At 42.3% G+C, this 14,837-nt stretch overlaps 1 protein-coding gene across 2 annotated transcripts in view; it reads left to right on the forward strand.

Moving 5' to 3' along the window:
* Positions 1-1,187: 1,187 nt before the first annotated feature.
* Positions 1,188-14,837, forward strand: part of CDK13 (cyclin dependent kinase 13) — a 66,091-nt gene continuing 52,441 nt past the window's right edge. For both annotated transcript variants that reach the window (XM_039525899.1, XM_039525900.1), the window contains exon 1: positions 1,188-2,530. In XM_039525899.1, coding sequence (XP_039381833.1) covers positions 1,332-2,530 — 1,199 coding nt within the window. In that variant the 5' untranslated portion in view covers positions 1,188-1,331. The remainder of the gene's footprint in view (positions 2,531-14,837) is intronic.

Consider the following 14,837-nt stretch of genomic DNA (forward strand, 5'->3'; position numbering starts at 1 on the left):
CAAATACTTGCAACAATCATGATAGTCACCAGAGCTGGAGAAACCGAAGGAGCTTGTGTTTATATTTAAAATTTAAGTGCAAACATTGTTAATACAGATCATTCAATGCTTCTCTTAGGTGGGGTCATCTCCCTGATTATGGTAATGAGAACGCATGTCCCCAGTCCCACTGAGCGAAAAAACAACTCCGCTGGGGCAGGACTGCCCCCCCGCTGTGCACCACACCGAGTAGGGAGCGGTGCACGAGGCGGCCCGTGTGTACATGCAGCCAGCGGGCCTAGGGCAGGGATTACTGCTCGGGCTGCTGCTGCTCTCACAGCCTGAAAAGTGCGCACGAGGCTCTGGGCTCGAGACCGGGACCCGCGGCGCGTGACGCCGAACCACCCGCGGCTGCCGTTCAACGCGTGGGGCGGACAACACGGCGCCCCCGCCCGGTAACCAGCGGCCTCGCTGCCGCCTGTAGCCCGGGATGGGCACCACAGGCCCGGGCCTGTAGCAAGAACCACGGGGGGGGGGAATCCTCCTAGCGACAAGCAGCGACACCGCCCTCCCCCGCAACAGGAACCTCTTGGATGACCTTTCACCTGCTGCCCTCTTCCCCGCGCTGAAGCGGATTGGGCTCGAGACCCGGCCGGAAGCTACGCACGAAACCTTCCGGTCGTGACGTTCAGGGGAGTCTCTCGCGTGGTGTCGATAGTCTCCCGGCCGGCGACGGGGAGAACGCTCGCGCTAGTGAGCGCCCCCCCCCTCCTCCCCCGCTGTACGCGCGTGCGCAGTGCGCGCCCTGTCCCCTGTGTGTGTGTGTCAGTCGCACAGCGCGGAGGCCTCTCGATCGCTGCCCGGCTGCGAGCGCCGGGATCGAGCCGCCGGGAGTGCGCGTAGCTGGGACACCTGCGGCGCGACAGCGACCCTGGGACTCGAGAAGGAGCCGCGGGGGGCAGCGCGGCCCGCAGGCGCCGCCGGAGGGGCCGAGAGAGGCGAGCAGCCGCCGCCGGAGGAGGAGGAGGCGGCGCGGGCCGGGATGGACTGAGGAGGCCGCCGTGAGACTCTTCCGTGTTGCGGGGACAGCGGGAGCCGGGCCTAGGAGCCTGCGGGCTCGTTGGAGACTGAGCCCCCCCCCAGCCCCACCCCCGCTGCTGCCGGGCGGCCCGAGCGCGGGGGTCGCGGCCCGATGTGAGGCGCGGCCGGGCGGGCGGCGCGGTCTGAGGCGGGCTGCGGGGCCGGGGGCCGCCTGTGCGCGGCGCGGTGTCTCCATGGCGCCGGCAGCGCCCTGAAGGCGGCGGCGGCGGATTCGCAGGCCGCGTCCTAGTCCTCGGCCTTGAGTGAGCTCGATGCCGAGCACCTCGGACGCGGCGCCAGCTGGAGGGAGCGGGGGAAGCCGGGGCTGGGGCGGCTCGGCAGCGGTGGAGGCGCCGGCGGACAAGAAGCGGCTGCATCACCGGAGACGGAAGCGCTTCGCGGCCCAGCCGCAGCCTCCCGCTCCGCCGCCGCCGGCTCCTCACCCGCTGCTGTTTCCGCTCCTGCAGCCGCCGCTCCTGCAGCCGCCGCTGCCGCCGCAGTCTCTGCTGTTCCTGGCGGCCACCAGCGCCTCCTCCTGCTGCGGGGACGGGGGGGAGCGGAAGCGGCCCCGGGGCAAGCGGCGCTCGGGGTCCCGGCACAAGCGGCGTCGGGGCCGCGGGGGAGGCGCAGGGGGCGGCGGTGGCGGCGCCCAGGAGCCGGAGAAGCGGCGCGGTAGCGGGGGGCTGAGCACGCTGGTGGAGGAGTACGACGACGTGAGCTCCCAGTCCGAGGGGCTGGTGGGAAGCGGAGCGGCCGGACCAGGAGGGGCGGGGAGCGGCGGGGGAAGCCCGGCCTCCTCCTCCGGCGGGGGGAGCCAGCGCCCCCGGGGGGAGTCGGAGCGGAGCAGCCGGCCGCGCCGGGAACATCGCGGCAGCAGCGGCCGCTCCAGAGAGCGGCACCGGGAGCACCGCAGGCGGGGGGAGGAGAAGCAGCAGGAGGGGACGGCGGTGGCCAGGGGGGGAGCCGAGGCCTCCTCTTCCTCCTCCAAGTCCCGCAGCCGCCACAATCAGACCGGGGGCCAGGACCGGGAGGGCCCCAAGAGCAGCAGTGGCGGCGGCAGCGACGCCCGCAGGAAGGGCCCGGCCGCCTCCCCCGGCAGTGGCAGGAAGGAGCGGGAGGGCAAAGCGCACAAGAGCCGGACTAAAGCGGCCAAAGAGCCGCCCTCGGCCTACAAGGACCCGCCGAAGGCTTATCGGGAGGATAAGGCCGAGCCTCGGGCCTACAGGCGGCAGCGATCGTCCCCCAGCCCCGGCCGGGACGACAGCCCCCCGTCGCACAGGGCCTCCCAGAGCCAGAGGAGCCGCAAATCGCCCAGCCCCATCGGCGGGCGCTCCCCCCTCAGCCCCTACGGCCGCCGCCGATCCCCTAGCTACAGCCGGCACAGCTCGTACGAACGCGGCGGGGATGTGTCGCCCAGTCCCTACAGTAGCAGCTGGCGCCGCTCTCGGAGCCCTTACAGCCCCACTGTCAGGTGAGTTGGTGTTAGAGATTTGATGCTGTGTGTACGTCTACGGAAAAGAGTGTCGGGGGCGGGAAAGGGTTATATCCGCTGGGGGGAGGCTCTGTCCCGAATAACTTGGATGGCGAAACGGGAAGATTTATATCTAATTTAGGGGGGAAACAGGGTTTTCTGTTCTCCCATCCCATTGGGGATAAGGAGGGGGAGAGACTGTGATTTACTAAAATCATACTCCTGCCTTGTCCCTGGAGCAGGGAAGAGACCCTAATGCAACAAAGTGGACCTGTCACATCTGCTCCTTTTTTCTCTTGTAGAGAAGAGAGATTGTAAAGCTAAAATCTCACTGTGTGTGGCAGTGGTTATAAACTTCCCATTATAATGTTATCTTAAGTGGGAAATCACCATCCCCCACTGAGGGTAAGACCTCTGGGGTACTAAGTCTGTTAAATGTTTTAATGAGCAGATTTCCCTCATAAGCATCCTGTTCCTATCTAACCCCAGATATAGGTAAATGTTAAATTATTTTATAGCTTAGTTAATCTTTTAGAAATGAGTTCGTTAAAAATTAAATTGAATAAAATATGGGGCATTTAGTGTTTGCACTTGTGTAAATTATTAGTGCAAACTAATTATTGTAGAAAAAGAGGCAATATTAAATGCTGCAAAGGAACTATGCATGTTTCACTAAGTACTTAATTTTTAAAAAATTATGCTTATGTCCTTATCCTGCAAAGATTTACCACTGTGTTTAAACTTCATGCACTGCAAGTAGTTCCACTGATATCAGTGGACACTTGTAGTATAAAAAGTTAATTAGGTGTGTGTGTTTTGGCAGGGTCAGGGTCTTTCTCTGCTTAATGTATATGATAACCTGATGGCTAAGTTTTGTTTTTTGTGTATGCAGAAAAAAATGGCTTCAATAATGGCTGAGTATTGTCAGGTAGAGTTATCTACCTTTTGTATTTGTATTGCAAAGATATTTATTATTAACTTGTTTTTAATTAACTGGATTTTTGAGAGGGCTGTGTGTTTGGCCTGTGCGTATTTCCAAAAGAAGAACTATATTTGTAATAAAAGAATCTTGTGATGGTCTTGGGCCAATACTTGATTTATCTTAAAGTTGTTACAAACTGATGTGTAAAGATATTCAGGTTCTAAAAATATTTGTATTTTTAATTTTATCACTCCATTGACAAGAATTCCGTAGGCTCCATGAAAAACAATTTCATGCTCCCTCTGATGGTTCTGTGTCAGTTAACACTTTGGCCAGGGCTCATTGAAAATGGTGCATGTTCTCTGAGCCATCCTGGCATTCTACTGAGGCTTGTCAGTAAAATCCACTTTCTGGATGGGCACTAAACATTGAAGTGGTTGAGTAACTCAATTTGAATCCTGTATTATGTTGGGGGAATAAAACAAAGATGGTTTTTAAAAATAAGATGTATTTGAAATTGCAGTTGTTGTGAAACATCTTAGTAAACTTCAGAATGTTTCAAAACAGGAAAAAGTATTCATAATCGGAACAAAGACAATCATTAGGATGAAAAGTATTTGTCATTTAAGAGTGTTATAATTGGCTAAAGAAACTTTTTTTAAAAAAATTATCATGATTTAAGGGAACAATTGGATTTAGGAAATACTGATTGAATTCAGAATTGCTGAATTATGAGCTGATGTGTGCAGTATTCCAGTCATGAAGTGCAATAATATGCTATGGGTTTCAACTAAGGAATTGCCATATCTGATACAATTAGTAGTTCATCTAGTCCAGTTTATTTTTCTTTACACAGCTGCCAGTAAGAAATGCTTTAGAGGAAGGTGCATGAAACCGTGTAGTGGACAATTACAAAATAAAGTAGGCTTTTGGTTTGAAGCATGAGAATTTCTATCCCTTCAATTTAAAAATTACCTGATTTGTCATACAAATGTCTGAATTGCAAATCTGATGGCTTGTTTTCCAGAATTTATCTTAGACTTTTTCCCCAGGTCATCTGTGATTTCTGTCCAATCTCTTAGTATATACAGAGATACTTCTATATTTACTAATTTCCCTTGCCAATGTCTTCTTTCTGACTAGCTGGAGGAGTTGGGGCAGCCAGTGGGAGACTGCATTTATAGAGACAATGAGGGAGGAAAGGATGGCCTTCCGATTAGGGCTTTGGACCTAGGAGATCTGGGTTAAATTCCATGCCCTGCAGTTGTCCTTGGCTGGGTCACATATACTCTTTTTGACTGTTTCTTGTCTATAAAATGGGGATGATACTTCCTGAAGTGGATGTGAAGATAAATTCATTAATGCTTGTGCAGTGCACAGATGCTCTGATGATAAAGGGCCATAGTTCTTGGGTATACATAGTTCTTGGGTATACTTGAATCATCCTCAGCACCTGTCTGCTTTTCCATCAGCTCCTGTTTTAACTAGGCCTCCCCAAAAGTATTAATTTTCTGTAATGGGGGCTCTTTGCCTTTAACACACAATGGGTCTGTAACTTGAACACTGTCTTCAATTCATCCCGCTCTAAAATGTCGCATATAGGGCATGTCTAAATCTTTCAATTTGTCCCTGCATAGCATCTCTAATATCTGGCTTTTCCTTTTTGTCGTCATTACTAAAACTCACATTCAGGCCTGCATTACTCATGTCTTCGCTATTGCAACCTCCTCTCTGGCCTTGATAAATCTTATTTTGCCCCATTTATATGTATTCAAAATGCCGCTCTGAACATCATTTTCTTTGCCTGTTGCTGGGGAAGAATATAGTGGATTTTCCATGCTTCTGTTCTTAAATCTGTCCTTCATATTGAGGACAGCAGGAAGGATTAATGATGGCTAGCTTGGGATGGCCTTTTCTCACACATGGGCTAGAAGTTTTAGTTTTGGTCTTATCTAAACAAGAAAATTGAACCATTTTAAACTTTGTTTGTTAAGCCCCTGTATAAACATCCTTATTTTAGTTTGAGTGGCTTATTTCAGTTTAATTTAAACTGATTCCTAATCAGCTAAATGGAAAGAAGCTTGGTTTAAACCAATAAGTGTCCATATAAACTTTTGCACCAGTGTAACTAAAGGTCTAAAAGTTTTACTGTCTTGGTCAAGGGGATAGAAGGCTTTTTAAGTTGCTTGCTGGAGCAGTTGGGCCAGCCAGTAGCAGAACAGGCCACAGTATTGATAGGGAGGTTTTAAGAGGTGTCTAATTTAGATGTTTCTAAAGCAGCTGTTATTTAGGGCTGGGCTTTTCAAAGGGGACTATGGGAGTTAACCACTCAAATTGCCTTGAAAGATAGAAATTATCCATCCACGCCAGTGCATTGTTACTTTTGAGAGTACACCTTGAAGAGGTACATCAGTTACCAGTCCATCCCACCTCACAAATCTCTGGGAGTCTGGGTATAGTCTATTCCAGGGGTAGGTAACCTATGGCACGTGTGCTGAAGGCGGCACATGAGCTGATTTTCAGTGGCACACTCACTACCCGGGTCCTGGCCACCGGTCCGGGAGGGCTCTGTATTTTAATTTAATTCTAGATGAAGCTTCTTAAACATTTTAAAAGCCTTATTTACTTTACATACAACAATAGTTTAATTATATATTATAGACTTATACAAAGAGACCTTCTAAAAAACGTTAAAATGTATTACTGGCACGCAAAACCTTAAATTAGAGTGAATAAATGAAGACTCGGCACACTACTTCTGAAAGGTTGCCGACCCCTGGTCTATTCAGTGTCTCACCTGCTTTATGGGAAAAGGTATAAAGAGAAGTTTCACTGTTTTTGAAGGTTTTCCTGTTGTGGGCATATCAGAAAATTCTGGGCAGTTTTAATCTGCCCCAATATAAATATTTTGCACTAGTTTATATATTTTCATTTTGTGGGGCATTTTTGGAATTATCTAAATAAAAGTGAAGGTTATAATATGAATCTTGAATCAGTTAATGTGCATTTCTTAGTTGCACAAATGCTCTGCCAAATAAGTTGGAAGGATTTACTGCATAGTTTAGGCCATAGTTGCATGGACAAGTGTAATGCTTTCATGACGGCAACAGCTTCTTAGGGCATGTGCCATCTTGACCTGTATGATATAAAGCAGTGGTTCTCAAATGTTATTGCACTGTGACACCCTTCTGACAACAAAAAATATTACATGACCCTAGGAGGGGAACTGAAGCCTGAGCATGGGCCTGCTGCTCTGGGCGAGGGGCCTATAACCTGAGCTCCGCTGTCCAGGGCTGAAACCAAAGCCTGAGCCCTGCCACCCAGGGCTTAAGCCCTTTGGCTCTGGGTGGTGGGGCTGAGGGTTCGGCTTCGGGCCCCAGCATGTCTGCCAGCTGTGGCGACCCCATTAAAACAGGGTTGTGACTCACTTTGGGGTCCTGACCCTCAGTTTGATAACCGCTGGTATAAAGGCTTCATTCTGAGCTAGTGTCTAGGTGTAATGGTGTTACGATAATAAGCTCACCTTTCTCTGGCTTCTAGTCTGTTTCCTAATGATAATGCCCTAGAGCTGCACAGAATGTGCTTGCAGTAATGCTACCTGACTGTAGCAATTTTGGTATCTAGGGAGGGTGAAAATGAAGATAACGTGAATAAACTTTTACAGTGCTTTAGGTATTTTTGTCTTCAAGGCTTGGAAAAAGGCTTATGTACTTTTTCAGCTAGATGACTGAACTTCCCAGCCAGAAGCTTTATATAAAATATTGGGGATGGAGAAGAAACTAATGAGGTACAGGGACACAACAGCTCCAATGACTTCACTAGCTTATAACTTAAATAAGCAGCAGAGTGAAACTGACATGATACTTGTCTGTTCAGAGTTCTGAATTGCAATTGTGACATTGACTAGTGCAGGGGTTCTCAAACTGGGGTTAGGACCCCTCAGGGGGGTCACGAGGTTATTACGTGAGGGTTGCGAACTGTCATCCTCCATCCTAAACCCCGCTTTGCCTCCAGCATTTATAATGGTGTTAAATATATAAAAAAGTGTTTTTAATTTATAAGGGGGGGTCGCACTCAGAGGCTATGTGAAAGGGGTTACCAGTACAAAAGTTTGAGAACCACTGGACTAGTGTCTTGTCATTTTCAACCTGTTGCTGCTTGGAGGTGGGCTCTGAGCATCTGCAGACATTGGATCAGTTTTACCTATGGTTCACATCTGGAAGTTTGTCTTTGCAACCATAAGGGCTAGAAATTTAGTTTTCATTAAAAACCTTAAATTCTGCAGACACTGTTTAAGCTCCTTCACTTGCCAGTGAAAAGTTTCACTCATTACCAATGAGTAGGTGAATGGATTTTTCAAGACCTGTTGTGCTTGGTCTGAATGAGATCAGTTTTAGTGTTTCTTTGCTGGACTGGGAGACAAATGAACATTGGCTATTAAGATACTACTTGAAATAATTGGTAGTGATGCCTATGTTTTTCTTTTGTCTGTATTAACAGTTATTCTGTAGGAAAAAATTGCACGTTTAAGATAATAGAAGAATGAGGATATAAGGTATTTCTGTAGCAACTAGATTGAACTTTGAACACTCTAGTACAAAAATATGTTATATTAACAAAACCATATTGCAACAAACTTTTCATATCTGTATTAGAGTATTTAAACTTTCTCTAGTAACTAATTCTGAAGTGTTTTACAAAGCATGGAATTGTAAGACAAGATCAGGTAGCTTCCCATGACTTCATTCAGGTAATCCAGGTCATTGTAAACTGTGTGATCACACGTTCAATTCACATAACCTAATATATTTGTTTTATTTCACACTTAGGTAGAGGTACTAATATGTTTGAGTATTTCTTTAGAACAAAGCTTTCCTTGAAAAACTTAAAATTTAAAACTTCAGTTTTTTAAGGTAGGGAATGGAAGAGCTTTTAAAAATTCTGAATACTTGTTCTTTTACCTAATTTATATCTATCTGATGTATATCAAGGACCTCTGTCATTGTGGTGTGAGTTCTGAATTCAGAATTTAAGATTTACATTATTACTTGTAGTGGACTTAGGTTTTTACCTCTCCTTTGTTCAGTGGCTCTCTTTTCTTGTTCTTTTTCCTTATCTTTGGTGGTTATGGGATGGATTTTTTGAAAAACAGTTAATTTTGCAAAGCATTCTGAAAACAGGCCTGAGGTCAGACTAATCTCTGTAGGTAAATAATTCCCTGAGCAAGGGTTCTCTACTGAGGACACATTAGTTATGAAATTAAGGAGAAAATAAAATTACTAAATTTCAAAGTTACCCAACATTCCTGATTTTTTAGACTTGCTAATGACTTCAAAGTACTGAAGGAATAGATTTGAATACCTGGATAAAGTTAAGACATGTGGCACTTGCTCAAATAGCAGTACTAAATAGTTTTTTTTGTATAGCTGTCTGCAATGCAAATGTAGACATTGAACTAAAAACTGGACTAAAGGAAAAACATGATTAATGGTAGATCACATGAGAGAAAATTTGTCCTATCATAGGTAAGGAGAATTAATCTTAAATTTGCTTATTAATGCACAGAGGGAGTTTAGGCTAAAATTATAATTAACCAGAATGTCCTGTCACTGGTGGTTTAAATTACTGAGTGATCATATGGGTATATAGTGTCTTGGGAAATTTATGGTAAAAGTCAATTGATTAAATTTAGAGATCTGCCTTTCAAATATTTTTAAAAGAACAGATAATTACACTGGAAGACCATGGTGCTCGTATACCATTTGCTAGGGTTGAGCTGTAGATTCCATTTTAACCTCCTCCCCTTGTTTCGGTTACTGATAACTTTCGCAAACACCTTCTTCTTGTGATGATCTCTGAGGTGTTGCATCTTGGCCTAGAGATGAATATTTTATTAAGGAATTGGGAAAAATCAGTTCAGCTGTTCTTGAACTCTGCAAATATTGGGGAAAAAAATCCTGATAAGTTCTGATTAAAATGTTTGCTCTTGCGTAATTCAAATGGCTGAAAGTCAACACTTCAAACTTGGCTTTCTCTTGAATGTCTAATTAAAAGGAAAAACCATAAAAGTTTAAACAACATCTTGTAAATGTTTTAAAAGGTTATGAACAGCGAAAGCTAGCATTTTTTGCTTATGAGTTTAAATTTTTGTTTTTCTGATGTGCTACTAGTCTGTGTTAACAATGGTGATATGCCTCTAAAGTACTTAATACTCTTTTTAATAAAAGGGGGTGGGGGTGGGGATGGGAAAGTGTGATGCAACAAAGAACTCAAGCACTCCAATCAAGAAAATCACAAACTTAAGATTCCAGCTTTAAAATTCTCACTCGGTACATACACGAGGTTATTTCTATGAAACGTATTGCTGGTTTTTTCATTCTGTACCTTTAAAATATTCAGATTATACAATGTAGCAATTAATGTTCCATTATAAACTAACTACTGGAGTTTTCTGACTTCAGTGTGCTTGATTATTCAAATATTACATTAACTTTTTGCGTTAATTCTTAAATACACTAGGTGTTGATGCAACTTGTATAGTTAACATTGAAGGTATGACAGAATCTTTGAAGAACAGTTTTGTGATAGTTTTGAGGCATGCATCTGACAAAATCCAGTATCCAAAGTAGTAGCTTGTTGTACTGCTTTTAAAAATTCAGCTCTCCAGTAATTAAGCAGAGATAAAGGGACAACTAATCTGCTTTGAAAAATTTAAGAAGTTAAGCAAAAGTTTGTTAAATTATGCTTAAAAATACAATGTTTTACCCTGTTTGCTAATATGTGAAAGCATTACCCAAAACCATGCTGGATTTGGTTGTTTTAGAGAAAGCCCTCTACTATTATTCCTTTCTCTATTTTTTAATCTCTTGTCGTTTATGCTATGTTTTGTCTTTCCCTTTTTCTACTTTCCCTTTGTGTCTAGCAGCAGTACTATACATTTAACCTATTTCAGAGAGAAACCAATATAACCTAGTTTCACTCCTAGTATGTTCTTCTGAAGCTGGCTCGAGGAAAAACATGTGGTCAGGTGTCAAGAACTCCTGAGTTCTAATTCTATCTCATTTGTCTCTGTTTCTCTCCATCTGTAAAATAGGATTTGTAGTCCTTGTCTACTTCAGAAGTGTTGTATGAATTTTTGTAATGTTTTGAAAAGTATAGTGCTATATAAATGCTAAAAATTAGGTGTGAAGTGCTGCTGCAGTTTAGCAATGCAGTGTTCCCTTTGTTAGGTGCATCTGTAGAACAGTTAATAAGTAAATATGACGGGTGCCTGTGTGTTGACAAACACCAAACAATGTCAGCTGCTGGGCATAAACATGGAAAAATTGAAACAGACTGATATAAAGCCAGGATTTTTTTAAAATTGTTCTCCATCCACAGTTCCCTCTAAAAATCTAGCATTATGGCAACTTCCTTCAGTTGAGGAGGACTGGATGTGGTACTTAAGCCTTGTACTGCCTCTAGTCTCACCAAACTGGGCTGAAGATCCTTTTTATATTCTTCAATAGTTAATGCAACAGATATTTAAAAAAATATAGTTCCTTAGGTAAAATAAAAAAATAAATGTAGAAATTTATGACTAAGCACAAAGCATCTGGTGGCAAATACATGTAAGATGGGGCAATATATAAGTGTCAGTAGTCTTTGAAGAACTGAGCAGACTTCTGATATAAGCACTGATAAGAAGTCAGGTGCCTGTCATGATGTCCACTAACTTTTACAGTACACAAAACTGATATTTACCAGAAAGATTCTTTTAAAACAAAAACGTTATCTGGACAAAGTCCGGACATCATGTGTGAGACCATTTTTATAATTTTGTAATATAATCTTTTTTAAACTAAGGTGTAGCCTCTGAATAATGCTAAAACCAATTGGTATATGCTTGAGACCAAATTCTTCCCTCAGTTGGGAAAATGGAGTTCTGTACACTCATCTGAGGACAGACTTTTTTTTCCTGAAAGGTAACCTGTAAAGGGAAAAAAATTGTGCTTGTGCCCTCTTTCTTTCCTTTGGGATATCAGGAAGGCCTGAAGTTTTTTTCCTTTTCTGCTTGTCTATTTTTTTTTTTATATTAAACATTTGGGTCCAGTCTAGGCTGTTAGTCTGTTATGACTAGTAAACTAAGGAAATGATGAAATTACCAGCCAAAAGAGTAGAAGCTAAGTGTTTGAAAGAGGAAGAGTATTTTAGTCAAACTGTTTAAAGACTGTTTTTTGATTAGCACCTATGAAACTTGAATGACTAACACTTGGGCTAAAAGAAAGTTTCCTCAAAGATTCAGCCTCCTGGCCCATTCAGTTAAGTGCTATAGTTCACAAACATCTATGTGAGACCTCCATACGGTTTGTCAAGACTAAAGCCTTGTCTAAACACAAATGTTATACCACTTAAACTGTACTAATATTTAATACTGTACATCCCCTGTCTTGCCCCTCCCTTTCCATGTGGATGCAATTACATTGGTATAAAGATGCTCATAACAGTAAAGCTCTTTTCCTTATGGGATGGGAAAATAAGATATAGCAACATAGTCAACTTTGTAACGGTATGACTGTGTCCATACAATGAGTTGTACCAGTGTACTTATTTAAGAAAAAAAATCTCACACTCCTAATTGAAATAATTGTACCACTTTGAAAGCTTCAGGTCAGCTAGGCCTGGGAAAGTATTTTGGAACTTTTGGCTAATACATTTAACTAATATGTTTTAGAACCCTAATGTAGATAGGGCCAAGTTTCATTTTAACACTTTAGCTGGGTGAGGTTGAAGGGTTTAGCTCCACCACTATTTGTGGTGTTTATGCTAGAGTTTTAAAACTCATGTTAGCCAACATGTTTTCAAAATACATCTTTCATTCTACTGTAGGCAAGTTTCTAGAAGTCCTCCAGAAAAACTGGAGAATGCAAGACTTGACATTTCTTATATTTCCAACGTCAAAAACAAGTAGAAAAAAAGTGTGTGTGTGTGGTGGTGGGGGGTGAAGAGGGGGCGCGATAGAACAAAAACTTACAGGCATACATACTGCGGGGGGGGGGGACACCACCAGTCCAGTATAACAAAATATTTTGCTGGCCATTTTGGTTCTGTCTTGCTTTTTATTAAAAGCAGAAAACATTCTTCCCATTTTACAGATGAGAGACCCAAGGTAATGTAAGGGACTTTTCCAAGGTTAGCAACTAAATTATAGAGTAAGGAAAAGAACCCAAGTCTCCAGACTCCAAGCAGTGTGTTTAGTTCACTAAACCACTGCTTCCATTAAAAGTTAATTTGAAGTATTTTCCTTAATTTTTTTATGTGCCAGAGCTGCAACATACTTATCTGAAAAAGTGCATTTTACATAATTATTTCAGTGTCAACTGGAAATGCTGTAGAGTATAGTGATTTTTTTTTCTCCAGTTTTCTTCTTTTCTGACCTCTTCCAATTCTGCCAGAGGGTTATGTAAAACCTTCTTTCTGGCACAGAAGTGAATTATGTTAAACTTCTCGGGAACTAGGTATATATCTTGGGGAAAAGATTTTGATTGATTTGCTGTGTTTTGAACTGTTAAATTGTTCTGGCAAATCTAATGAAATATAGCTCCGTATAGCCACTAGTTTCAGTTCGTTTAGTTTATAGCATATCGCAGCAGTCCTACTTAATCTAAACGTGCTATCAACATGTTTATCTCAGTGAAATCTTGATATGTCAATAGCAAGAGTTGAAAACCCCTACTTTTCTCAAACAAGATTCATGTTTCTCTTTTGGAAATTAACATATATGTAATAGAATCGTCTCTATTTTAATACTGTATAACACAAGATCAACTTATCTGAAGCACATATCTGTATATGAATAAAATATATTATGCACAGTCAGAATTGAATTAGCTGGTACTATTCAAACACATGAAACATTCCAAGAACGTTTATGATATTTGTTTCCTTGTTTTAGCTGCCAGTTCTTAGATGTTGTCTGGTTATATTTGTTATGAGCTGAAGTGTACAGGACACTGAGAACTCTGATCCTCACTATTGTAGCTTATTTTTTTAACCTAGATAAATGGGATCACTGAAATAACTTTTTCTCCAGGAATGATCTAATCAAGAAAAGTAGAATTACAGTGTAGTTCCACTAAACTTAATTTAGAACAATTGTGGATATGGTGAATGTACTTGGTGACAGATATGCATAGTAAAATAAAGTGGATGAAGAAACAGTTTCATAAATTTTCATGGAATAGTAATAAGTTAGGGCACTTTGTTTATATTTTACTCAGAGCAGCCAATTTTTAACACCTGTGGTCTAAATTGGCAGTTTGCCTCTAGTAGTTTGCAACATAAAACTAAATCAAAACTACTAGGCAAGTAGAAATATGGAGTCTATTGAATTAGTAAACTAAAAATGCATGTGAACTGGTATCTTTCACAATGGCTTCAAACAATTGCTGAGCTTTCTCTTTAACTACCAGCATTTTCTCTTTTGGATATTTTCCCCTCCTGGGCACTTGTAAATGTGTGTCCTGTTCTGTTCTCTGCACTTGTGCAGAAATCCAGATGATTGACATTCTTTTCTTCTCTCCCCCATTGCTCTTCCTTTTCTGCAATGTAAATAAATAACATACAGTAGTATGACAGTTTGTGGGTTACACATGTTTGTGATGAGGGGTAGGGGATATGCAGGGAGAATTATTGGTCAAAAAATAGTATGGACTGTATTACAAAAATGCATGAATAGAGCATTACGCTTGTATCATTATGTCCTCAGAAATGAAAGTTAAGATTGAATGCTGTCTTTCAATTTGCCACTTTGTGCGCAGCTCTTCACAATAGTTTCTAACTATCTATTCAGTAGCATTTCTCAAATATAAGATAATGATAAAAAGTTACTGCAACAATAGTTAACCAGACATTTTTATAAGGCAGCAAATTCACAAATTAAGGTTCCTATAGCAATATTACTTCAGCTTCATAAATAGTTTTCTCTTCCTCTTTTTCTTCAAGTGTGTAACTTAGTATTTAAATTTGCTAAATATGTACTAGAAACATTAACGAGACACAAAATTGCAAAATTTACAATAGTTCCGTAACTTTTTTCCTGTCAACAAAGCAATTTTTTATCCTATTTATGTAGTTTTTTTTTTAAATAGTTGTTGCTTAGTATCAAGTTATTTCTATCAACCAGCAAAGAACAGTTCTGACACTGAGGAAGGAAATGAACAGCTGATCAGAAAGCGTGCAATGTGTTTTCTGTGTGCTTATATTTTTGTGATTTCCTAATGACTTTTTACAAAGGAGCTCTGCTAAAAAAAGATTCATAATATACCCCTAGGTCCTGTGTGGTTATGTCTGTGCTATGGATATTGTATTCAGAGATAGAGTTCTCATTGTTTCTGAAAGTTTTTT

Source organism: Mauremys reevesii, linkage group 2 (assembly GCF_016161935.1).
Source record: "Mauremys reevesii isolate NIE-2019 linkage group 2, ASM1616193v1, whole genome shotgun sequence".
NCBI lineage: Eukaryota > Metazoa > Chordata > Testudines > Geoemydidae > Mauremys > Mauremys reevesii.